Raw genomic sequence first — 26,858 nt, forward strand, 5'->3', positions numbered from 1 at the left:
CCACCACAGTATAAGAAAGATAATTAAACTATTAATGTCCAAAGGAGGGCAGCAAAGATGGTGAAGGGCCTTGAGGGGAAGCCGTACAAGGAGCAGCTGAAGTCCCTTGGTCTGTTCAGCCTGGAGGAGACTGAGGGGAGACCTCACTGCAGCTGCAACTTCCTTGTGAGGGGAAGAGGAGGGGCAGACCCTGATCTCTGTAGTGACCAGTGACAGGACCTGAGGGAATGGCCTGAAGTTGTGTCAGGGGAGGTTTAGGTTGGATGTTAGAAAAAGGTTCTTCACCCAGAGGGTGTTGGGCACTGGAACAGGCTCCCCAGGGCAGTGGTCACAGCAGCAGCTGGACAGAGCTCAAGAAGTGTTTGGACAATGCCCTTGGACACATGGTGTGACTCTTGAGGATGGTGCTGTTCAGGGACAGGAGTTGGACTCCCGTGGATCCAAGGACTCGATGATCCTTGTGGGTCCCTTCTGACTCAGCTGATTCTGTGATTCTGTGACATGATTTGCATCATTATAGAGCATGGCCAAGGAAGTGATAGAAGTGTTTGCCCAAACTCTGTGAATTGTGCCATCTCAAAACTTGCAGCGTCCTAGATTTAAAGTATCACACACTGCTTTTACAGTGGCAAGAATTCATAGGTTTCAACAAGCTAAATATATTTTGGTATTTTTTGGTTTAAAATGTTGTGGGTTTTGTTGGTTTTTTGGGTTTTTTTTTAACTGATTGGCTGTTGTGAAAGCTTGGGCAAAGCAGCATTCTTTCCCTGAAGATTTCCCAGCTACATGTAGAGTGGAGGACCTGAAATGCTTTTGCACACACTGGCCTCTAACAAGGTGACACCTGCACAGCCTGGCCTGTGACACGTGAGGAGCAGCCACTGCTTCCAGTGGAGCAGCTGCAGAAAGTTTATTGTCAGTCTCCCATTCTTCCACTCCAGTCTGCTACCACTGGGGTTGTCTACACAGACTTAGCAGGGAACATTTAGGCAAGATGTTTCTTGTCATAATACGTGAAGTAGCTAAACCAGAAAATTTCATTCATACAAGTTATGTTCTTAGTGGGGAGAAAAAAGGCTGTCATGAGATGCCTCCAACTAGACACAGGTGGGCCAGATGCACAGCTAGGCAGGTGGAAGGAAGTGGAAGGACCTGTATTTCCAGATCCTGAGCAGACAAGAACCCTGTCAAATTTTAACATAGATGTTCCTATAGCCAGGTGAATTCAGCCTGGCATCTGTCTCAATTTCTGAAACTTTTCAAAATGCTTGTTATTGTATAGGAATCTTGGATGACAAAACTGCAGGTTTTGTGCAATCTGAAAACATGAATGTGCACATTATTTAGCTGTTTCTTGCATATCCAAACTGTTCATGCTCATTTGGAGGGGTTTGTTTGATTCTTTCCTCTGAGTGCCTGCTACTTGGTTTCTGATGTATCTGGGAAATAAAACCAGTACTGTGAAGAAGAAAAGTAATTTCCTAAAAGGCTTATCACCAGTGACAGTTGGCAAAGGTGTGTATCATCAGATACTGTCAGTCTCAAAAATTTCTTGTAGCATGGCTGATTTGCACCATACAAGACAGGGAATCAAACATATAGGCAAAAAAGCCATTTTAGAAATCAAAAGGAGAGAATTACATTTATTTTAAATGCCACCAGCATCATAGCAGAAAGTTGCTGCTTCTGTAGTTACAAAGAAATAAAGAGTATGAAAATAATAAAAATAGGAATATAAATAATAGAAATTTATATGAAATATATGACAGTAAACAAAGTGTAGGGAGTTGATGGTTTTTTGCATGGTATCTACCGACTGTTATCACTGGTAATGAAAAAAGAAATACCTACTCTGCAATTGGAAAGAAATTTTTCCTATTCTGTCTTGTAATTACTAGAAGATGCAAGCAAGTGAGAATATTCTTTTCAAGGCCATAACAATCTGGTAAAAGCTTGGCTGGCATTTAAGTTTTTATGCTCTTGAGACCCAAATAACACTACTAGAAGCTTTACGACACATTTTGAACTGTGAGTTTGCTATTGGAAAAGAAAAATTATTATTCTTTGTGAAGAAAAGTGCACAGCTGTGTTTTCTGAGATTGGTTTGTCCACTTCTGAAAATAATCTTGATATTTTGCTTTCTAGTTGCTCCAGCCCCTTGTACTGAGGAGACTGAACAATTAAAGTAATTTTTCAGAGAATTGGCTGGTCTCATTATTTGAGATTGTATAGTAAAATATATCAGATTTGATACAGAAATATTCCTATAAAATAGCAATGTCTTTTGGCCTTTTTTATCTTGTATTTTTTTCCTTGAAGCCCCCAAATGCTGTGGTCTTGACCATCTTGTTTGTCCAGGAGCCTTGGCTTCTCTACAAGGTTACACTGCTAAATTCCTCTGGTATTTGAGGGATGGATGAAACATTGTGGTGTGTGTTTGTGCTGCAGAAAGGAGGGGAGACCAATGTACCCTGACACCAAGTACTGTACTTGGCATATTATCTTTTTTTTTTTCTGCTAAAGATTTCTAGTATGCAAGATAATGAATAACTTTTCTTTGATTTGTTTTATTTTTGTACTTGTAGTCTGTTAGCTTTTTAGGAGGGGTGTCACACATGCAAAGACACCCTGATTACATGAAGACCCACTCTTTGGGGTTTTTCTGATGACCAACACTCCCTTTTAGGCTGAAATGCCTTCAGTTTAGGTAGTGCCTGTAAACAGTTTATCTTCTGAACATTTGGACAGAAACTTGGCAACTGACATTTTGATAGGACAAAAAAAGGAAAACAAGTCAAGCATCACTTCCCATTAGGAAGTAAATCATTGTCTGATGGGATGAAGCACAAGATTCCCATAAGTCATACTACAGATAGAGTAAATATGCACATAGAGTTATTTTAGACTGTTAATGAAAAAGATACATGCTCTTTTTTTTCATTTTCTAAACTAACCCTGAAGTGCAGTAACCCATCTGCAGAGCATGGCTGCCTCAGTGCTCCCTGCCCGAGGGCAGGTGTGACCTGAACAAACCATGGTGGCCAGGGTGAGCAGCAGCTGAGGCCACGGTGCAAGATCTGAGCTCCTGAGCTGTGCAGTGGGGAATGGATGCACTGGGCACAGTGCAAGACTAGGGAAGGAGCTGATGTTCTGGCATTGAGGAATGAAGCACACTATAAAGAGAAGAAGTCCAGAACATCTGGGAATGTTCCTACAGCTGTTAGAACCAATATTTATTATTAGGCCAGGGTTTTGGTCTTAGAGAATGAGAACTAACACACATCTAGTCTTTTTTCCTGGTGTTTTTTCACAGTGTTCCAGTTCAAGACCAGGACTTTTGGCTTTTGATGAGCAACTGAAAAAAACATCCCCTGTGCACAGGTGAAAATGGCAAGTTCTGTTTGTTTGTACCTTTGGGGCTCTTCAACTTGCAGCAAACACTTCTCCAGATCTATTCCACACTACTATGCCTATATATTAGACTTAGTTGATGAAAAATGTAGAAGGTGAGTGCAGGCAGCAGAAGAAACATGGGATCAGCAGAAGGCCTATGGGTAGCTTGCAGTAAGAGCTGAAGTGGTGGTAGGATTAATCTCCTGAAGTGAGGGGGCTGAATTAGGCCATGGAGCCACACCCATCCTGCTTAGGGGTGGTCTCACTTCTGCCCAGTCGCTGCTTAAACATGGTCAGGCTTCAGTGTAAGAGCAGGGGAAGGGCACAGAGGGCACAGGAGCAGGCCATGCACTGCGGAGCTGCGTAAGGAAAAACAGCAGAGGTGCAGCCTGGGACATGCAACTGCAGGAGCTGCTGCATTATGGTCAAGCATATCTGGTTCTAGTGAAAATGCTGCCAAAGTACTGCTTTTATAAATTTACCAAGTTCTAAAGGGATACCACTGAGTTCAGAAGGAGAGTGCAAGTCTGCAGCTTTAAAAGTTGCCAGTAGGAATAGAGCTAAAAATAATGGCTGTGCCTAAGAGAATAATGAGAACCAAAACATTAGGAAGAGGTGCTCTCAGTATGCAGAACTTCATTCTGTATTTGAGCATTATGGGAATGAAAACTGACTTAAGCAAACAAATTACTCTTCCATTATAGTTTTGCTGTAGATACTACAAGAAAATAGCATTCAAGTGGGAAGAGCATATAAAAATCAAGTAAGTAAATTTTAGAATTAAGTGGCAGTAAACCTGTTGGTGTAAACCTTGAAAATTGTTAGAAAAACTTTGAAGGCACAATGATTATGAAGTGCAACAGATGTAAAACTGAAGGTGTTTTATTCATATTTGTAGAAGAATGCACACATAAACCTGCAGGAAATAAGCATTACCAGCATGTGTGACAGGTAGAGGGACAGGTCTGTGTGTGGCACAGATGATGGTCCATGGGAATCGAAAGAAACCCAACCTTACTCTCACCTCTCATGTTCTGATCCACTTATCTGTCATATCCTTCAACAGAGACATTTTAAGCATTAAAGGTAACCCTCATCCTACTGAACTTAGTAGGAATGTTTGCTGTGAATTACGTTCCACTGTCTTTGAGGGTTTGGACCTGAGCCTTGCAGATGAAAGTATAAAAACACTGCAAGCAAATAGCATAATTAGCTAGTGTTTCAATATTCTGCATTCTAATTTAACAACTATCTCCAAACATTTGATATTGATTTATTTAATGCAAGTACCTATTCTATCTGCCAATTCAAGCAACTCTAGTTGGATATTAAGGATCTAGCCTTCTTCTAAGTTCTTTGCCAATGACGGAGCTGTAAATATGCTAATTTGTGCACCATGAAATCCAAAATGTTTTGCTACTGTTCCCCGTCCTACCTTCTGCTTCCTGCTAGCCCTCATTGCTTCTGCCTTCTACACTGCAAAAAGGCCACTAGTCTTTTAATGATAGTCCTAGTAGAGAACTCTTGGTTTGAGCTTGGTGTTTTCCTGAAATTCAGCTTCTTCCTTCTCCTAAAGCAACTTAATGCATTTCTCAGGGATGGGGAACAGGGGGAAAGAGTGAGCAAGGTCCCACTCCTCTGTTTTTTCCAGGTAAGAGCCTCAGTCCTGTCAGACATCCAAAGAGAAAGGCTCACACAGTGTTCTTGGAGAAGGTCTATGGCAGAATGTCTTTTCCCAGAAATAGGTGAACAAAACTGTTGGGAGAGAATGTAATAAAAAAGGCCAGGAGTCTCTCAGAGACAGGTTTGGGAGGTGGCGACTGGGGAGTGGGAAGGGAGACCTTGTTTTTCAAATTTGTAATTTCAAGCTCCTTGTGGACTATGGCAGCAAATATCCTGATTGTTTTTGAACTGCTATTCTCAGGACTAGAATTCACGAAAAGCAAAATCACCCAGGATTGGGAAGTGATCTTGGAGGGGCCACAGTTAAAACATGATTTCCTACCACTGCCACTGAAAAATCTGTCTATAAGGAAATCCAGGTTTGGGGACAAAAGCTGTCCCCAAAGAAAAAGAAACCTCTGCTTTGGGGATTTAGAACGCATTTCAAGGCACCCTTTCTGCTGAAGGGGAGAGTGCCTGCCCTTCCTCCTAGGACAGCAGCACACATGAGGCCAAAGAGCAGAGGTTTCACATTAAGGTATAACCCTTCTCATGGTTACGGTGCTTTAGGTTACACAAGAAAGTGCTGGAGTAAAGGAAAAGAAGATTAATTTAAGCTGTCAAAATATGTTCTGTGCTTCAGGTGAGGTATTAAAGATTGGTATCCTAAAGGTGAAATCCTTTCCCCATTCTTTATGTGATTTAAATTAAAAAACTGAACAGACCGCCACAAAAATGCAAACACCACCAACCCTATTACCAAAATCACTGCCTTAGCTTTTTTGCTTAAGTAACAGAATTGAAAGCTATCTTCTTATGCATCTGATGACTTCACATCAGATAGCCACTCTTAACCAAGCTATTTAGCTCTTAACCAAGCTATTTGCCTTAAGTCTAAGCCATGTATTCACTAATATTTAACGAGTTACAGAACTATTCCCAAAACTCAGTTTTGCCAGTGTTAAAAGCTTGTATTACTGCTCATGACAATGTGATTCCACACTCAGTGTTTAAGATTTCTTAAATAAAGAGTCTTGAACTGAAATGCTTCTCAGCACATCTGTGTGTATCTCTTATCCAGAAGAAATGTTTAAAAAGCCACTATACTGGCTTTGGGATCCTGGTGGGCACTAAGCTGAACATGAAAACTATTTTTTCCAAACCTGTCTTAAAATGGACTATAAGACCTTAAAGTCATTTCTCTCCCTCCTCAATTTAGTGGCTATGAGAGAGGTTCCCTCTCAGCTCTCTTAATACCTTTCCCCAGCTGTCACCTTATTTGTCTTTCCAGTGCTGGGCATCTCTCAGGTCACAGTGTAAGAGCTTTGCCCTCTGTCTGCAGGAGAGGTGGTTCTGCACAGTCCCTCAGCACGAGGGTGAAGAGCTCATGGCAGCATTAAACCAAATGCTGGCTTTAAAACCTTTCTTTCAAGCTCTCAGAGAAAGCATCCATATATTTACAGGAAGTTTTATGCAGGGTAGCAAAACTGTAACCATGATAAAGGAGTGATTAGAGGATGTCAGCCACCACCAGCCACTGTCAGGGTTACTGAGGTCACAGAGACAGGAAAGCGTCTGACCTAATACAGGAATTAAATGAATGGGGAACAAATTGCTGTTAAAGAAGGACTGCTGGGTCCTTAACAAATCCAGTGGCTGCAGCAGTGCTTGGCTGGGAAAGCAAGGCTTGCAGCAATACTCTGAATGAACAGGAATAAGAATGGAGGTCCTTGGATCCATACCTGACCATTACTTTTGCCACAGCCAACACCTGCAAGGAAAGAAAGAAAAAAAAATCCACAAAACCCTGTATTGAAAAATCCACAAAAATCAGCAATTCAATCACAAAGACCTAAGTTAACATAAAACTATTCCTTGAGGACATAAATATTCTCCTCTTCTTGTGCAGCCTATTAACAGCCCAGCTCTGCTATTACAAAAAGGGAAAATACAACAAACTACTGTAAAGCAATAGCACTAGGACTGCTTGTATGCTTCTCATTCCACTACCAATTACTAGAGACAACAGGTTACAGAAAGATCTTACAAAATTCAAATGGATTCATCTCCATGCACCAGAGGCTTCTAGGAATAACAGATAAAACCATGATTTATTACACTGTACACAACTGGATTCAGAACAAGCAAGTGCAGAATATGGTACATGATTTATTTTTTTCTGTACATTACATATTATTAAATTTCATTGACAAACCCAAAACTTCCACAATTTTTCCTTTACCTCCTTAAGCCAAGCAATTTATTTTGTTCTACAGGATAGAAAAAAATTGCTTCCTGGAGAATTTATCATCTGATTAACTTGGCAGAAGTTGCTCCAGCTCAGACTGACTTTCAGTGTTTCCCATAGCTTGTCAGGTTAAAACCTCAGTTGGTAGCATAGTGTTCTGCCACTGTACCAGTCTAGGAACAAGCAACTCCATCCTCATTAAATTTCAATAATGTCTTCTTCTTAGAAGATGAAATTAATGCAGTTGCACTTGTAGACATTCCAAACAGTATAAATGAAGGCTGTAGCTACCATCAGAAAGATTTCCAGTAGCCCCAGGTTGGTCTCACGAGTTCTGCAAGATGTGCTAAGACAGGTTAAATGCTTAATAAAGTCCTTAAGAAAAATAAATATTTTTTCATAATGTATGTACAAAAAATGGTTGATTTCCTTCATTCATATAGGTCCAACAGCAGATATAACCACAGTTCTATTTTACTCACTAGCTCATAATAATGAATGCCACCTTCGTAATGATGTAGTAAGAGTCCAAGAGAATATTGGCCTATTCTTTGTAATAGTGCAAATTATATGGAGGTGTTTTGAAAACCATGGCTTATAGAAAGAAGGATTAACAAAAAACCCCCCTCCCTTTGGTCCCTGCAAGAGTAGTTTAATTCTTCCATGAAATTTTCAAAACTCCCCTACATAATTTTAACCAACCATTAAGGCGTCAAAAGCATGGATTTAAAGTTGAGATTAAAGTGGTCTTTCTTGGACTTGAAAAAAAGTCCACTGGAGATTTCCTGACAATGAAATTTTTTTAATGTTTCTCCTTTCCTCCTTGCTATTCTGCACAAAAGCAATATGCTAAATAAACCTCTCTGATAATCTCCCCCCTATATTTTTTTAAGCTACAATAAAACATAACACTTAAATATATTGCACAAAAAGCATAACATATCCTGTCTGAATCTTCACAAAAAACAGCCACAAACACAGGAGAACAGCTACTGAGTATCTCAAAATTTGAAGAGATCAATAAAATGCTGAGGAGATACTGGCATGAGACAGGTGTTTGGATCACTGGCTGTGCAGGGATGTCCTGTATCCTGAAAAATGAAGGAGAAAAATAAGTAAGTTCTCTTTCCATAGTCAGTCTCCTTTCACCCCCAATTTAGGGGAGAAAAAAAACCAAAAAAAACCCAAACAAACAAACAAAAAAACCAAACAAAAAAAACCCAAAAACAAAAACCCACAAACATACAAACAAACAAAAAAACCCAAAGCAAAATCAAATCCAAAACAATTTTCTCCTTCTACGAGAACCTGAGCTGGAGCCTTTGAAAAAGTATCATCTTTCTTATTCATTATTTTTCAATAAGCATAACAAAAAGGCAAAAAGGCATGAGCTTTATTGAACCAAAATTATCTATTTAATGAAAACCTGAAGTCATCTATTGCTTTGAGGGAAAATGAGTCCCTTGCTTTGAAAATGATGGGCAGCAGATATTTTCTCAAAAATCCTGAACAGTGTGTTTGAATTCCCAGTCTTAAAAGCTTTTCTACCTTGCTACATTTTCCCCCTAATCTTTCTTTTGTCTTTCACACCTACCTTTTCCCCAAGTGAAATGAACGTACTGCCTTAAAAAAGAAGTTGGCACCTAGGCAAAGTAGGAATAGAGAAGTAAGACAGGGTGGAAAGGCTTTGTCCTTACAAATTCACTAAGCCTGCAGTGCTTTCTTTCTCCTCTTACAGAAATTTGACCTCAGCAGACCTGTCCAATTATTTAAGATTCAAATTCATCTTTGAACAAAAAGTTGTGTTTTGTATCTTATTAAAACCCCCTAAATGAGGGAAGTGCAGAGGTGTAATGAGAAGAAGTTCCCAGACAGTTCAGTGGAGAAGATAAAAAACTTGTCAGTGTTGTTGTAAGGCACAGAAGTGTCCTCACCAGGCTTTAAGGAGTTTCTGTCCCTTTTCCACCCATGTTGGTGAATGCACCATGTGAGACAAGAAAACTAGATAAATACATGACAAACAGATCACAGACTACTATGGTCTTCATTGCTTTTGTTTCCATAGGAAGTGCAATTACATGCAATTCAGATAATAGAAGGAAAGAATCTCTAAGTGATATTTTTTTTCCTCACTGCCACATTCCCACCCAAAGTCTTTGCAGCACCTAAGTGCACCAGGTGAAATACATTCTGAATACTGCTCAGCTTTTCCAGTGGAAATTGTTACTCAATAGATTTTTTTATCTGTATTTTTCCATTAAGTCTAGGGAGGACTACAAGAATATGCCAGGTAGTATCACCTCCTCATCCTCCCACTCTTTTTAATAATTGCTTTAACATCACTTGAGAAACAGTTATTCATGACACAGAGGGAAAGACAAACACACACATAAAAAAAGAGACCCAGGGAGAACTGCCTATTGGGGGAATCTGTAGATGAGACAGATCAGATGGCGAAGACCTAAATCAGAAGTGTTAACCTTAACACCTTCATCTTGAGATGACATTTGCAAGGAAGTACTGCACCACACCAGAAAACACTCAAAGGTAGTTGCTAATGGACTATTATCTTCTCTACCCATTGCCATGTCAATGTCATGTCATTACTTTCCTAGTTTCCAGGAGAAAACACCACCAGAATTATAATCCTGGGAAAAAAGGTAGGGTTTATCCTCTTTCTTATTTGTACTCCTGAATATTTTAAACCGAGTTTGTGACATGCTTCTTTCTCTGCACATTGTTATAAAAGCGCTTTTGAAAGTTCTACCCAGTTGGGAATTACAGGTGCAAAAAATATCTCAGAGATCAGTTATTGATGTTTTTAGTTATTGAAAACAAAATAAATTTTACAGTGAAAAAAGTTATGAGAACTGAAAAGAAGAATCACAACTTTCTTGTAATTTTGAGTATTCCTCATTTCGAGAGAAATACATTTTTATGGGAATAATAAACTCAATAACAAAATAAAAACACTTAATAAATTGTTAGAATAATTTGGTTTCAATGTTCAAAGCTAAAGCAGACTTCTTTGAAAGTAAGAAGAGAATTCCCCAGAAATGTTTACTGGCAAATGTAGTTGTTTTTTCCGAAATCTAGCATAGCTAGGTATTAAGAAGATCTGTAAAAGTATATTCACCATTTCTTCATTCAGAAGACAACAATTTAATTGCTTCCCTTGACTATCTCAAGTCACATGCAGCCTGTTTTGGGGAATTCCTTTTCAGAGAAATTCTCTATAAAAGTAAATACGACTACAGCATTCCAAGTGCAATAAAATCAATTTTTGTACGTTTGTATGGAAGTTAGCTGAGGTACATGTTACTCTTCAAATTTAAGTATGAATTAAATACATCAGGGCATGCAGAAAACAGTTTATAATGACACTGAGTGCAGAGAAACCTATTTCTTAGCAACATCTGTCTGATCCCACTAACACCTATGCTCATTAGAAACTGAATTATGGCTCCTAGTTTAAATGGCATTAAGAGAGATTATAGCAATAATAAAAGACAAAATGATGAAAAGCTGAGATGGGAAGTTATCACTACCCTTATCTAAAACAGAACAAGAAATGAACAATTCCTGCTGCTGAACTGATGTGTAGAAAGAAAAATCAAAACAGAGAGCATCAGATTAGAAAGGAACACATTATTCACTTTGACATTATGGAACAGTCAGCAATGAAAACAGATGAGACAGAAGAAATACCTGGAGTAACAAAGCAAGGTGGTAGTCCTTTGAAATCGTGAAGAAGGAAGCAGGAAGGAGAGCCATAAAGTAAAAGAAGCAGAGTTAAAGTTTATTTAAGCAAAGGTTCATAAGCCATTTAGAAAAAGTCTTTTATTCTTGTGGCAAATCACAAGCAGCTTTGTAACAACCAAAATAAGCAGAAGTCACAAGAAGACTAAAACCGAGTGTTATGCGAAGTGATTACACTGTTTTCATAAAGCCCTGGAAACTGAAAGAAGAAAAGACATTTCAGCTTCTGTGGCCATGTCTGAGATAACTGAAAAGTGCTACTAAGTAAGCTCAGGAAAATAAAAGAACCTGCCACAATTGCAATGGTGCCTAGTGGAACAGAGGAAATAGTATACATTAAACCACTCACAAAGGCATCGCACAATAATTAGCCATTACTTTTGCACTACTGAAATTATGTGGATTTTTCAGTTTCATCATGGACTTATTGCTAAAGGATTTAGCAATGATCCTTTTGAAAACAGACGTTCAGTATGAAAACTTTCCTATGACTCCCTCCTAACACAGAAGAGTACAAAAGTCACTGTACTTCCAACAAAGAACTTAGGAGACTCCTATGTGCTATATATAAATTGACTTTGGTTACAGATTTTAGACAAGTAAAGGAATACAAATACCTCTTCCTGAAAAACTCCTGAAGACTTGTTAAAACCCCATTATGGTTATTATAGTATACTGAAAAAGTTATTTACCTACTTCAACAGTTCAATAGGTAATTCAACTCAGCTGCCATCAGTCCCTTTTTTGCAAGGCCTTCTTTGAAAAGAACACAAAACAGAGGGTTCCAAGAATTTCCTGCGTGTAGCCCTCTCACATTGTCAGCAATTACATTATATTATCCATTTCATAAATTGCCAAAAACTCTTCTCATCACTAGCTAGGGCTGTGCCTTTGGGCTATTTGAGACCCTTGTGGCTTTGGTTCTTAGAAACTCCTAACTCTCAGCACACTTACCCAAAACTACCATTTACTTGCATCAAGGATGGCCCTTAGTGTAAATAATTTCCCAAAATAGTCTCATGCTTATGCACCACTTCTGTCTCCAAAAACAGTTTATGGAGAGTAGCCACGTTCCTTGTTAGCACAACTGAGGTAAGAGAAATTAATCTTTCCTAGTCTTCATGCCCCGATCGCTTTAGCACCTTTTTCTCAGCAACTATTCCAATGTTTTGCTTTGCTCTTTAATGAGGGAAGAAAAATAAAAATAGATGCCATATGAAGAAGTGTTCAGCTCTGCCTGAAGTTCTTCTGAATGACCTTGGAAACAAGAGTTCCCTGACTTCTGCATTACACCATTAAAAGAAGAAACAAAAATTTTACATATTGTCAGCTAGCTGAAGAATACAGTGCTTCCATTTGTTTCAAGATTCAAACACTTGCTATTTCCTCTGTAGTAACTGTGATTTTTCTTTTAAAATTTGGATTTGGTGGTAGTGTTTTTGTTGTTTTTCTGCTTTATTTTGTTTTTTTTTTTTTTGCTATGCATTACAAATATAATTGTCTGTTGAGCACTCATATACATATTTAATTTAACAGTCTTTCTAATCAAGTATGATACTGAAGCTTGAATAAATTTTCAAAGCCAGAAAAATGTTCAGATTAAGGAATATTTTCACCCAGAACAGGATTTATCTAGAATTCATAAAATACCTCCTATCCCTTTGCCCCTCACCCCTGCTTTATTTCTCACCTCTTTAGCAAGCTTGGGAAGGGATACAGACACAAGAGTCTGGGAAAAAAAAAAAGCAGCACTATTTTTCCCCCATATAACTGAATGACCAGCACTACTTGACCCACACTGCCCTGTAAAAAGAGGGACAGTATTTCAGATGAACAATTAACTTGTCCCTACCAATAAGGATGCCAATTATGCATAAATCAATTCATTTAACAATCCATTTCAGCCTGATCATCATTTATTTTAAGACAGAGACAAGGCTTAGATGCCAACGAATACTGCAATGTAGGCTCACAGAATGATCAGGTTGGGAGGCACCTCAGGAGGTCTCCAGCCCTGTCTCCTGCTCAAAGCAGGCTAAGCTGTGAGATCAGACCAGATTGCTCTGAGCTTCAGTCAGTTCCTGATCACATCCAAGGATGGAAACTGCATCAGCTCTGTGGTCAAACTGTTCCCTTGCTTTGTTGTCCTCATGGCAGGCTCTTATGTCCCCCTGAAGCAATTTTCTCCAGCCACTCCTCACATGGCAAGTCCTCCAGCCTCCCAGATTACTTCACCCAGTTCAACAGTATCTCCCTTGTGCTGGGGGCCTCATGGCTGCAGCATCCCAGGTGGTCTAATGAGTGCTGCATGAAAAGAGATAATGACTTTCCTCAACCTGCTGACTGTGCTCTTGTTGAAACAGCAGATCCCAACACCTGCTCCAGTATTTTTGGTTGTGTGCTTCTGCACAATCTATAACTGCACTGTCACTTTAAGACCTGCCCAAATCTTTAGGATGAGGCAGCACTGGAATGGTGATCTAGGAGGTACTGCTCATCAGTCCAAAGTACCTTTAGAGCTTCCTGTGCTGCATTTCAAAGAATTTAAAAGTCCAAAATGAGCCCTATTATTCCAGCAGTAGATTGGAACAGGTGTCTTGTCACCTTGACTGCTATAACCTACTACTGGAATACTACTGCAACCTGCACAGGTTCACTGCCTCTTACTGTCCCACTATCTCCAAAGTTAAACATTTAATTCCAAACACATTCAAAGTAATTCCTAATATTAGAGACTTGTACTTTTCAATTATATTAAGATCAAAATTAGAGAAATTTAGTGTAGAAAGCATTAACTCTACACAGTGAAGGCAGGCAATCCAGAGAAATCTCATACCACTAATGCCCATCTAAATGCACCTGTGTACTTAACTTTGAAATTTCCCCTTTCAGAGAGAGGCTTTACCCTACATATTGAGTTACATGCTGAAGACTTATTCTACTGTAATGAAAGTTCTTAGTCATTCTTGACACAGATCCTTCAGAAAATGCCCAGGCTTTTCACAGTAGGAGCCAGTTCTGGTTACCTGCTTTCCTACTATTAATTTTGCAAAACATTACTACCTGGAAGGGCTCCCATGATATCAAAAATACTCAACTTCAAAATCACATCATTAAGGAACATGCTATTTCTAGCAGAATTTAGCTTAAACTGCTAAACAGCCTAGGTTTTCTGAAGGAAAATTCAAAAGCCTCACACTGGCATAAAACTTCTCATAAATATCACAGAAAGATGACACAAGAGCAACTAATTTATGTTATTTAGAATATGAGTAATATGAGTATTTTCCAAAATCTCTCAAACATTTCTTGCTCTTTGTTGTCCACTTGACACTACCCATATCTGATATTTCAGCTGTAAAATTAAGTAAGTGTCACTAACTAGAAAGTAACTCTTTCCACATGGCACTTTTCTTTGCAATTCTAAGTATTGAGTTATCAGATACGAAGAAATAAGAAGGCAAGATTAAGAACAACTTCAGAATTTAACACAGATTTTATAAGGAAGTTTTATATATAATTTTAGAGTTAGATATTAGTTATCCAATCACCTTTCACATGAGACAGCTGATAAGATGACCGTAGTATTTTTCTTTGCAGATGATCACCAGTAGATGTTTGAACTTATTTCTGATTATCTGTTCCAAAGCTCTTACCTTCCAAAACAGAATACTACAGTGTCGACAGAAATGCAAGGTGTCCCCGTACTGTTCCTTTATTGGGTAATATTTCTGAAGTGCAAAGTACATCAGCTTCCAGTCAATGTGACCTTTCTCTGATGGAATCAAATGCCTACAAAACTAGACATAAAATTAATATCTTCTTTAAAATTATTGTAGTCAATTCAGGCAAAGGACAGGGGAAGGTGGGGGGAAGTTTTGTAACTAGAATTCTTTGAAGTCAATATTATGACATCATACATCTCTGCAAAGCAGTGAGAGATCTGGCCACAAAAAAGATGGAAGGCAAAGACTAAAAATAGGAGAGTGCATATTTGCCCAGAAAAACTAGGCCATACACAGCTGATCTAATTCTACTGTCTCAAAATTATTCTAATTATACTCAAGAAGCATTTAACAAAACAGTATTTAGAGTTGTAAGCAATTAATTTTATCCTTTTAAAAAACCCAAATCACTCAGGAATGAGATTTAAAAACATGATTGTGCATTACAGGTCATCGTTTTCTGTTAAAGCATTATGGATTTAAATAAAGCTCTTCCTTTAATTTTAAAAGCATATACATGTTTCTTTTTCACATTTGGTTGTGATCTCTCTAGAAGGATAGCAATAATTAGTACACTGACATACTCCTTGAGGACCTAATCTGCATGTAAAGATTAGCTGCAGCACAACAGCTATTTCTCCCCAGCTTGAGAAACAGACAAGGTTTATTAAGTATGTATTATAAAAGACTTCTGTTCCACTCAGTATGGATTAATGCTAATGCATTGAAGGCTTTCTTCATTCAGAAGACAATTCCTGAATGGGGAGAGAATAGAACTGCCTTTCTGATTTCAGCTACACTTTATTTTGTTTCATAATGGCTCTTGTTTTTTCCAAAAATGCTCTTCAGATATCAATTATGTTTTCATGGTTGTTTCAATGGCTCAACAAACACACTGCAGGGGACAGAAAAAACCAACCTAACGTGATTCTGTGGCTTAGCCAGTACACTTGTAATGAGAAGAAGCAGAATTTGATATGGTAATATCATTAGATAATAACTTAGTAAGAAATTGAATGTGAACATTCAGGAACACACTGGAAACACTGTGTACAAGAGTACTTTATGGGGCACAGGGACAGCTAATTTCACTGAAACCCTTAAGGATCTTTTCCCCTGCATTACCCTAGTATAAGAAGTTCCTCTCTAACCAATTTTGTCACTGTTCAGTAGAGCTTCCCTCATCTACCCTCAAAATCCACTCAACTGCTACATAAGCTTAAATTTGTTATCCTTGTAACTTTACGTTGAATTCTTCTGGGCTGCTTCTGAGGATGGGTTTTCAGTTTGCTTCTGTCTATTTTTTCCACAGTTAATTCTAAAACCTTTCATCTCACACACAAAAAAAAAAATCTTATTTGGGTCAATGGTGCATGAGTTAATTGAGCTTCAGTTCTGCCTTCCCCATTACAATAATACTTAATCTGGTAGTCACCAAGCAACTTCAACCTGCCAGATTTAAGAACAGGCACTTTTGGCTTCCTCCAGTACAGAATGTTTCAAAAGTTCTTCCTCCGGCTCTGATGAGGTACCTTCCACTTTCTTAGGTTTATTTTCACCTAGTCTGATTTTTTCCCAGCATTTATTAATGTCAGAAAATGAAGACAGTTCTGGAGTCATTCCTAGATTAATTCAATGCTCTTTATGAGAAAGTGATAGGAAAGTACTGCTTCTCTTTCTATTATTAATTTCAAAGCATTTGTTCTTACCTTCTTAGCAAAGATTCAAGTTGGCTTCTCCAGAATTTTCATGTAGCTTAAAAGTTTGAGAAACCTGTCTGCCTACCTTAGTTGGTAATGCAAGCTCTACTTCAGAGGAACACTTTGGAGGTATCCTCTACAGCACTGCTAGGCAGTTTTTTAAAAAGCCCATCTTGCAGTCATTGTGCAGTAATCATGAGTATTCTCTGTATTTGGGGCATGATTCCTCAAAATATTGCATTCAGTATGTCTGTGAGTTTAGGAGAACTACTGGGCTGTTTCCTTGCATTATTTTTAAAAGTGAATGCATTATTTCTAAAAGTGAATGCAAGGAAACAGCCCAGTAGTTATCTTAAACTCACAGACATACTGAATGCAACATTTAGGAGGAATCAAGCCCCAAATACAGAGAACACTCACGATTACTGCACAATGATACACTTTTATCTCAAAAAGGGCAAGTTCATGCTCCATTATTAGTATATGATATCAAAAAAGCTACATTTATACAAATAACAGAGTTTATTACCTGCTTTTCTGCAAAATGGTACTGGCAGAGTTTTTTCCACAACTGCCTGTCTTCACTAAGCATGTACAAAGTTGGGGTCACTTGACCCAGAGTAATAATGTCCCAGCCATCAGAGAACCTGTATAAGATGTTATTCAGCATATGGAGAGGGAGATCGCTAAGCGTAAGTCCATTGTTGACTTGCTGGAAGTAAGAGTTGAAGATTTTAGCTACAAAAACGTGACAGTATAAAGTACAAATAAGATTCTTTACCTTAGAGGCATCTTAGGTCATAGTTTAGTTTTTTCAAATCATTGAATAAAATCTATGGTTAATGCTTGCCTACAATTATTCTCTAACTGCTGTTGAAAATTTAAATGACTAATGGTACAGAAGAAGCAACAAGCTGTAAGCTTTATAATTCATAGCTTTCCTACTGTTTAAACAAACATATCTTAAATTCATTATTTAAATTTCAAATAATTTTTGAAACACTTCTGTTCTCCCAAAATAATATTATGCAGTCTCGAAAACTATAATCTAGTCAATTTCATCTATAGTGTGCTAAAGCCTTAACTATAAGAAAGGCATGAACCAATTATTTCTAACTTGTTGAATCACTATAGTTTCTCAATTTTTATTAGCAAACAAAACACATATCAACTTGCCTTAAGCGAACTAGAGTATAGAACAGAATATAGAATACAAGACTGAAGACCAGAGATACAAAATGAAAGCAGTTTGGAAGTTAGAAGAGAGTGGGATAATTTCTGAAGTCTAGAGAAAGTTCCCCCTCATTTATAAATGAGAAGATCTGCAGAGATGACAGAAATGACTGAGAATGTTTTCATTAAGACTATACACCTCTGTGAACTGTAGTGGGGTAAGCAGCAGCACAGCTCCTACACAACTAAAGCTGGAGCCCACAGGGTCAGGTGGCAGAGGCCCAGCTGGCTGGAGGCAGGGTCTCAGCTGGCAGGGAGAGCATGGGCAGCTGCCAGCCCCAGGGAGCAGAGCTGCCCTGTCACAAGGCGGTGGCAGCACTGCAGCCCTGCACCCATGGGCTCACATTTCTGTCTGCTTCCTGCCCAGCCATTCACCTTGCTTATAGACCAGACTTCCCATAGAGTCATCTGGTACAAGCACTGCAGGGGCAGCAGCATTCCTCCTCTGAAGAAGGAGTATGTGAGCACTACAGATGCAAGGCTCCTCATGGGCTACTTCAGCCAGTGTAAAACAGCGCCAAGGGAAGTGTCACGCTGGAAGGGAACAAGTGCAGCAGTAACTGCACTCTCAGAAGTGGCTGTGCTGTGGTGGCCTGGCACATGGAAACTGCTGTGACCAGGTTTCTCATTTCTCCTTTCTATTCCAAAAGTAGTTGGTTTATTCAGATAACCAGCTCACATAGAAAGGACAATTTCAAAATTTCATAGCTGGGAGCCAATAGATAAAATACTTGTATGACTTTACAGGGAGCAATATCTTAGAGGATTTCTTCCAGGAGTAAACCATTCAAATTAAAAAAAAGTTGTCTGCTTATCATCAGACATTTCCACTATAAAACCCTGGAACAGTGCATACCACATGCTTTGAACACAGTCACATGAGGAAAATCCAGATGCTGAAGTCATTATCTTTTTTCCTACAAAAGCAACTGTGCTAATGAATAAATCTGTAAAATTGCTACTTGAGTTGATACACCTCCAAAACGTCTTAGATTTTTATTTCTTCAATTGTAGAAAATTTATTTTGGAACTAAAAACTGGGGCTTTTTCCTCAAGTCTATCTGACAAACTAGAGATAAATTTTTTAAAACTTGAGTGGGAAAACCAATTCTATCTATACATCTCTACCACAAAGCAGCAGTACATACACTGTAGCAGTTTTCATTAGAGAAAAGCTATTAAAACATTAGAAAATTAAGTTGATGCCAATGAGTTAATTTCACATTACTTCTTCATAAAACCAAACAAGTAAAACTTTAAAATATATATGAAACTTGGTTCACTTACAAATCCGCATGCAAAATTCAACATAATTCTCCTCCCCCAAATACTAATTAACATGATTTAATAATATACCTTGTTCATCTGAAGATTTTTTAATTGTTGTTGCCACAGAAGGATAGTTTCTAATCGGCAAATCCAAATATTGATGTTGCCTACCAACACAGATTTTCCTACTCCCCTAATCAGTATACAGAGAGTAGAACTCAGATCCTGCAGAAGGTCTTTGATCAATCGTGGATTATATTGGTCTTCCATAACTGGAAAACAAGACAAACCAAATACAATTTTGGATGACAAGAGTTAACCAAGCTAACAGCTCAAGCTAATCAATACTATTTTTTAGATGAATTAATTATAAATCAATTGTTTTTGTACAAATAACTGCCCTAATTCCCACCATGGCCTTCAGTGGTGCAGTTCCTTACATGCAAGATCAATAATAAACAATTTCATAGGCAAATTTGATGCAAAAATTCATGCAATGCATTTAATAAGCTTAATGCTAAACAGGTAGCTATAACCCAAATTTCTTCAGTTCAAAGCAGACAGTATAACATCTCCATTTAGTGTGGTTACCAGAAAAAAAAAATAGAAATCAATATAATGTAATGGCTTTTTCTTAAAATAATCAAAACTTATGTTTTTTGAGTCTCAGTACATCATGCAAACTGAAACCCAAACATTTTATTAACCTAAAAGCTTTTGCATTTTGTGAAGAGCATAATTGAACGGTAACCAATAGTTTTTGAATAGAATCTAAATGTCACTTAATTTCACCAACCTGTTTCAATAGACTTTATTCAATAACAAAGAGAAAATAACTTACTGCAATCATGGGATGGGAAGTATGAAACCTGGCATAATTAAGTATGCTATTACTATGTCTGAAAATGTAAAAATGGCAATAAAACTAACAAAAAAAAAATCAGTTGATAGCTTAGTTACAGCAATTAAATTTGAACAGTTAGATTACAAATCCTTAGGTCTTACCCTTCTGCACAATTTTGTCCAAAATGTTAAAGTAGTTCTTCTGTGCTGCACCACTCAGCGAAGTTAACTGGGATTTTGCAATTAACTGCAAAAGCTATAGAAAAAGGTTAAAAGTCATAAGAATGACAGAAGTAAAGGATGGTTTTAAATGCACATTTAGTGCATATGCTCACCTACAACAGCCTGCATTGGCATTTTGTGAAAATATAACTACAGATTTCAGAAGACAAAGTAAGACGTGGAAAGCTTTAACCATTCCCACTAGCATTCCATGAACAATTTCTGAAGGATGCACATTTTCAAAATACTGTACAAATACTTTTCTCTGGCAAAGCACATTACATACTTTATGAGCTGTAGCGAAGCAACAGAGAGAGTCTGTTTTAGGGGCTGACAAATACAAATGTGAACTTGGATGTGGCTGGGTCCTGAAGTCCCTGACAGATTTGGTGGCCAGGAACATCACTCTGAACTGATACCAGCTACCAGAATTACAGCTTGAGTCAAAGTATCTTACTGGTCAAACTGAAATGTGATGGATTTAGTGCACTACTTTCTATTCATGGAGAGGAAATACCCTATTTTGCCTAAACTCAGCAAAACCAATTTCTGTATTAGACCTACATTCAGGTCCCTGGTAGAATAAACCACAGCAATCTAATAATGAGCAATGTATAAAACATATCAGTAACTTTCTCTTAAGTATTATAGTAAGAATCTCCTAGCTGTCCACACATTTGCCTCTGAAACTACTGTGAGCAAAAAAAAAGTGACAAGAACAGTGGCAATGGTTTAGGGCAAAATAATCACAACAACTTAAGCTCTTGCCACACATGAATGCCAAGCTATAGCTACTAGAGGCAGCCCTTGCTCCATTCTGACACATTTGCTTTTACATTTCAGATTAAGTTTTATATCTGATAAGAACCATTAGCTCTTCAACAAAAAATGGTCTCTTATTATGAGAGACTTTGATGTTGTGACACCATTGCAATGTTGAGAGGTGTGGCACTGAGCTTTGCAATTTGCACTTTATAACAATGAGTTCAGAACAAGTGTTCTCAACACACTGGAAAGGGAAAGCATGGAACAGCATTCCTTACAGAGTGCTCCAGTGTAGGGCAGCACCAAGTGTTGGCACAAGAGGATGACAAAGACTAAGCTTGCCAAAAATTATATTGTATCTTCATTTCTAAAACACCAATTTGACACTTCACTCAACAATAATTTTCCTTGGGAGGAAGAAAGAATATACCCGTTCTGTCCCCGATTTAATAATGTTACTTCTGGCTCCTCTGCACTATCTCTCACAAAACATTATGTGCTATGAAAGAAAGAAATAATTGTCCTGATGTAGTTAAATACAATCAATTTAGTCTCAAAAACTGTATAAATAGATACCAGGATCTCTTTCTTGGCTTTTTCAAAGCCTATTAGCTTGATTAATAATTGAGAACATACCTAGAAGTCTCTGGCAGTCTGCCAGTTCAAGCAAGTAGGTACATTTCTCTTGATTAATAAAAAAAAAAAAAAAATCTGTTATGTTGCTCAGTCTAAAGATCAAATTAAAGAAACAAATTCCACCTGATTGATTATAATGAAGATTCCAATTTCAGTGAAAGGTAATATGCAAGGATTAAGACAATTCTAGCAAAAGCAAAGTAGCAGAAAGTACTAGGATCTCACACACTGATACATGCAGAGCCATGGCTTAGGTTGTCTACAGATTGTAACTTTGAATGGATGATATGTTTACTTGGAAACATTCAGCCAAAACTCACCCAGATCCAATTCAGTGCATCAGAATTTAACAGCTACGAAGTTATCAATACACTGCAGCACCAACAAATACAAAAAGTAACCGATCCTACCTTCTCCCCCTCACTGCCCATCCTAAAAAAGTCCTGGACAGACATCAATATTAACTTTTAATAATGAATGACATATTTTTAGTTAGTTGGAGAACCATCTGGATGGTCTGGGATCAAAGAAGAGCTAGAGTAGGGTTTGGTCTTTCAAAATAGTATTCTTGAGTTATACCTTGCTATCAACAAACAGCTACCACCTCAGGGGAACTGATGCAAAGACATGATCAAAGTTTTGTATTTGTAAAACAATTCTAAATTTTCAAAATCCCAAATAAATTCTAAAACAATTAAAGGACTTTGAAAGTCTATCTACTATTTTAAATTCACTCAGATTTCTTAGGGTCTGCTATTAGCAGAATAATGGTTTGGATTGCAAAGCCAAATTTCTGAATTTTAAAGTACTACTACTTCCTCAGTGATCTTAAACCTGGCTGACTAAACCAGCTTTTTATATTTCTTGGAGAACACAAGAAAAACTGGTCAATGTGCTTATGCTGGACTTTGCACTTTGACTTGATCAACTGTTTTGAGCAACCCAGTTCAGGCACTGCGGCATCTAAAACAAACGCAAAATTCTAGATCTGCATTCCTTTTACCTGCTTGCTATTCAAGTGAGACACCCAAGGTTAACACCATTTATACCAAATCACCTTTTTTAAGTGCTTTGGTTTTTCTTCTTCCTACTGTTCAAGGCAGAAAAGTCTTGTGAAAGATCAAGGCTCTTGATTCTGCTCCCAAAACAGCATTAAAAAGCAATGTTCTAAACCACAATACATACATATACCAAAAAAACCCCAAACCAGGCAAGTACCCTAACCACTAACCTGGAAGCAAATCCTTTTTGATTTGTTTCCACATCTGTTGTTTTTCTGAAAGTATAATACATTGCCTCATCTTCACAGGCATGGATAGAGTGTGTTTTCTCTACAAATAGTCCACAGGCTAGTGGTAAGAGTGTTCTCCTGGTATGTTTATTTAATTTTTATTTGTGTTTTTTTAAGTTCAGGATGCATTCCAAGAAATACAATATTTGTGAACAGCCTCACCACTGAACAGTTCACTCTAGTCCTGATCTGACTCAGATTTTGAGCTTCTCTAGGAGCTGGGACAAGCACTTTAGTACCTCAAGTTAGATAATAAAATAAACCTGGGGCTAGTAAGATACCAGTATCCCCAAAACAGGCATTTCCAAGTGGGCAGCTGTTGAGGCATTGAGCTGCAGTCTCAAGTTATAAGGAATGTTAACAAAGATAAATGCATAGATATCCTATCCTTGATTTAAAAAAAAAAAAAAACAACAAAAACAACAAAAACTGCAATGAATCACAGGACTGGTAAGAAGTTACAGAAGATACAGAAATAGCAAAATACTTTTACATCAAATATACTTCTGGAAATTGTTATTTGAAACATATTTGAGATGCAGCAACATATATTTAAGATTAATAACACTTTACTATTTTTGGTTGTATAGAAATTATTTTACTTTTAAAGAGAGTTCATTACCCAGACTGATGAACAACAACTGAAACTACCATGGATGTTCCCCTTTTAAATGACACAGCACACTGACTATCACCATCATCCTCAAGCTATAGGCTTTCAGACAGCCAGATAAAGAGTTTTCACCAGAGAAAATTTACTCAGTTTGAAGTTGCTACTTGCATTATAAATTACATATGATCAGGATACTTATACACTTACAAATCATCATCTGTTCAGTGCAAAAATATTCCTTTTGTACACACAGGCAGATCAGCAGGAGCATTTTTATAATATACATATAAAATAAAGAGCTTTATACATATAAAATAAAGAGCTTACTTTGACCACGTAATTGAACCTCCTGATGTCCTGAATCGCACTTGAAAAGTCCAAGCGGTTAAAGGCTTCTCCCAAGGTGCAATAGCCATGTCTCTGAGAAAGGGAAAAATATACTTTAAATGGAAGGAAACAAAGACTAAATTGAGTAAAACATTCAGAAAAGCAATCCAACATGCAGCTGATGCTAACGGATACCATGCTCCCTGGAAATAAAGTGCCTCTGGACTGAAGAGTTGTTTGTTCTACAAGAAATTAAATGAAACAAGATACACTATTTGTAACCATCAGGTATGTAGGCAAGACCTTTCAATTCATACTAAATGTGTAATCTGGCATTACTGGTATTTGATTTCCCTGGGAATCTACTCCATTTTTGCATGGCCACAATGCTGGCACTCCTCGTGGCTATCACAGTCCCCACTTGCCATGCACAAAGAAGCACCTGATTCACACTTGAAGGTGAGAACATAGCTAGCTGCTTCTGGGATCAGATGAAGAAATGGTCTCAACATCTAGAATTTATTTTCCAGGTGCTAGAAGCTCAGGCACTTTTTTTTTTTAATGCACCAAGAGCAAGTGTATTTTCTCTTGGTACTTCTCCATATCCTAATGTGAAAATTGAAGTTTCAGAGGCTGTTGAGAACAATGTAAGGTGGTAGTATCAGCCCAAAATGACATAGGATTATGCAAAATCAGTACATTTAGAGCCACAAAGCCACACTGGAGCCCAGGACCAAATACACTGAAGCTAGGAAAATCTCTAACTGGTAAAAGAGAGTCTTGCAGAGCAGTGTGCTACTATGGTTTTGCCAGCCCAGGAAAGGAGAAGCATAAATAATTATTTAAAACTCATTCCTAGAAAGACTTCCTCGGTAAATTATGTGATGTTGACAAATTTTGAGGTACAAATAATGTTCCTTTTTGCGACCCAGTGAACGCTTACCCTGCACGTATCCTAGAGGGATGGGACAGTTAAGAATTCACGCAGAGTGGTGATAATTACTGCCTGTTGGTTAATGACCAAATTCAGAATTGTACTGCTTGCTCGTTCAGCTGATACACCTCAAGCACACTGCACACTTCACAATATGCACACCTTGCTTAGCTAATAGCAGTGAATTAACACATACAGTCAACTAAACTTTTGTTGAAAAAAATTAAGTATTTGTGGCTGTTCTCTGGCTAAACAGTTATCATTAGGTCATGCTTAAAACATTAGCATAAGACATTTCCCTGAATAGATTGCTATGAAACTACAGTTCTACCTTTCCCAGTGTACAATCATGACAAAATTATTCAAAAACATCTCCAATTTCATTCCAGCCACACAAATGCACTTGTTTTGGTTTACTTTAATTTCAATGCTCTACCATAGCATAGTTCACATGTTTCGTATCAAGACCTCCCTATCTTCTCATTTTGCCCTAAAAAACAGTATCCAGTTTGGGAAGAAATGTTTCCTAGTTGTGAGACCACTATTTCAAAATCAAGAAGGATTAGAACCTGTAAGAAAAACTAGAGCGTCTGAATAATGATTTAGATTAGCTTAAATTGTTGCTCTGAATTTTTTGGCTCATGTAGTCTTATTCCTTGCTACTTTTTCAACCTACTATTCTAAGCTTTTAAATTTATACAAAGAATTACTTGAAAGATTAGCGTTTAATTCTAACCATCCCTGGTTTGTTTTTTATACTAAAAAACCCAAATAAACCTGAAAGATAAATGGTCAAATATTAGAAGGTAACTAGAAATATTTAATCTGCTCTCTGTATGGACAAGGAACAGAAGCAAATACTTACACATCACTAGTACAGCAACTTCTGCACAAGTAGGGGAAAAACTAATCCCTTTATATATGGGTTATGAAGGACACCAATGCATGATTTTAGGCTATTTGTATTTTGGCCTCAAAGTACTTTGAAACCTTATCATTCAAAGCACCACAATGACTGGTGACAGTCTGTTGTCCCCCTGCTCCTTCTCACCCTAATTTAAGACAGCAGAAAGGGAAAAAGCATACTTGAGACTTTTGCAGACCAATCTAAGTAACCTCATCTAGAAGATAAGCAGAAAGAGGGCTGTGAATCTGGTGAAAGGCTTTAAAGTACCCTTCAGATGTAGATGGGCAGTCTCTGGGTCACTGGTCTATAAGGTCTGCAAAGTCTTGAAATAGGTCCTTTTATGTAAGCTCTCCTCAACAGCATGTCCTTCCTGAGTAAAAAGCTCTGTATTGTCTCTCTCAGTTCTAAAATGCAAAGGTACTTTTGCCTGCTTGACTACAGCCATCAGCCTCACCTCCTTCCCTCTCTCCTGGCTGGCATTACTACGTGCATGTAAAACCTCCTTACTGGTGTTCAAGCTCCACACATCCCAGATAGCCATGGCAATCAGCACAGGAATGAAACTCACACCTCAAGACAGTTTAATCTCTACATACAATGGATGTATTTTAACTTTCCAAGAGGTCACTCCAAGAGCTTTCATATTCCCTTTACACTTACATGATACAGTTTATATCCCAAACTGAAAGCATGTGGACTTGGTTGAAAATAAAGATCCTCTTTGTAAAGTTTGAAACTGATGTTTTACTTACTTCCATTCAAATTTACACCAAGATCCCAAAATATAAGACAGCTGCCTGCAAGCAACTTCTTTGGAGATATTTCTCTGGTTTTGCAAATACTTTCAATTTTAGTTCAAAGAGACAGTAGAAAGATAGATGGGCTTGGATAAGTAGTGAAAAACTGTATGTCTATCCTTGCAAGTTCTCACATCTCTGCCACAAAGACCTACTGAGAAGTCATTTTGCCAGCTGCCTTTGCCTCACCATGTGCACATGTCCAGTGTTGCCAATGAAGAGAGTTAAGTATAGCCCCTAAGACCACATGGCAAAAATACTTTTTTCAATATACTGTCTGTCAATTAAGAACCACAAAGATTTTAGGAATTGACCCACACCATGCAGACTTACTTCCTTGGTGCTTTCTTTATGAACATAAATCCACTTTTCACGATAAAAGCCTAAAATAAAATAAAAATATAAGCATTTTAGGCTTCCACATTAGCTAATGCCCTCCAGAAACTCAACTAAACATACAATTTTCAATAAAATGCTTCATAAAAGAGCAGAACAGTTTTAATGAAGGAACTTTACAAAGGCTGGAAAAGATAA

At 37.8% G+C, this 26,858-nt stretch overlaps 1 protein-coding gene across 4 annotated transcripts in view; it reads right to left on the bottom strand.

The window, feature by feature from the left end:
• Positions 1-7,147: 7,147 nt before the first annotated feature.
• The window catches only part of FBXO25 (F-box protein 25), a 30,165-nt gene continuing 10,454 nt past the window's right edge, over positions 7,148-26,858 (bottom strand). Inside the window, exons 4-11 of one of the 4 annotated variants that reach the window (XM_053974269.1) lie at positions 26,658-26,707; positions 23,687-23,779; positions 19,995-20,088; positions 19,077-19,261; positions 17,017-17,199; positions 14,719-14,862; positions 11,012-11,038; positions 7,148-8,394 (exon numbers count right to left, since the gene is read on the bottom strand). In XM_053974269.1, coding sequence (XP_053830244.1) covers positions 8,305-8,394; positions 11,012-11,038; positions 14,719-14,862; positions 17,017-17,199; positions 19,077-19,261; positions 19,995-20,088; positions 23,687-23,779; positions 26,658-26,707 — 866 coding nt within the window. In that variant the 3' untranslated portion in view covers positions 7,148-8,304. Of the gene's footprint in view, positions 8,395-11,011; positions 11,039-12,828; positions 13,367-14,718; positions 14,863-17,016; positions 17,200-19,076; positions 19,262-19,994; positions 20,089-23,686; positions 23,780-26,657; positions 26,708-26,858 lie in introns of those variants that run through there. The other 3 variants (XM_053974270.1, XM_053974271.1, XM_053974272.1) reach the window with 3 other exon arrangements.

Source organism: Vidua macroura, chromosome 3 (assembly GCF_024509145.1).
Source record: "Vidua macroura isolate BioBank_ID:100142 chromosome 3, ASM2450914v1, whole genome shotgun sequence".
NCBI classification, from domain to species: domain Eukaryota; kingdom Metazoa; phylum Chordata; class Aves; order Passeriformes; family Viduidae; genus Vidua; species Vidua macroura.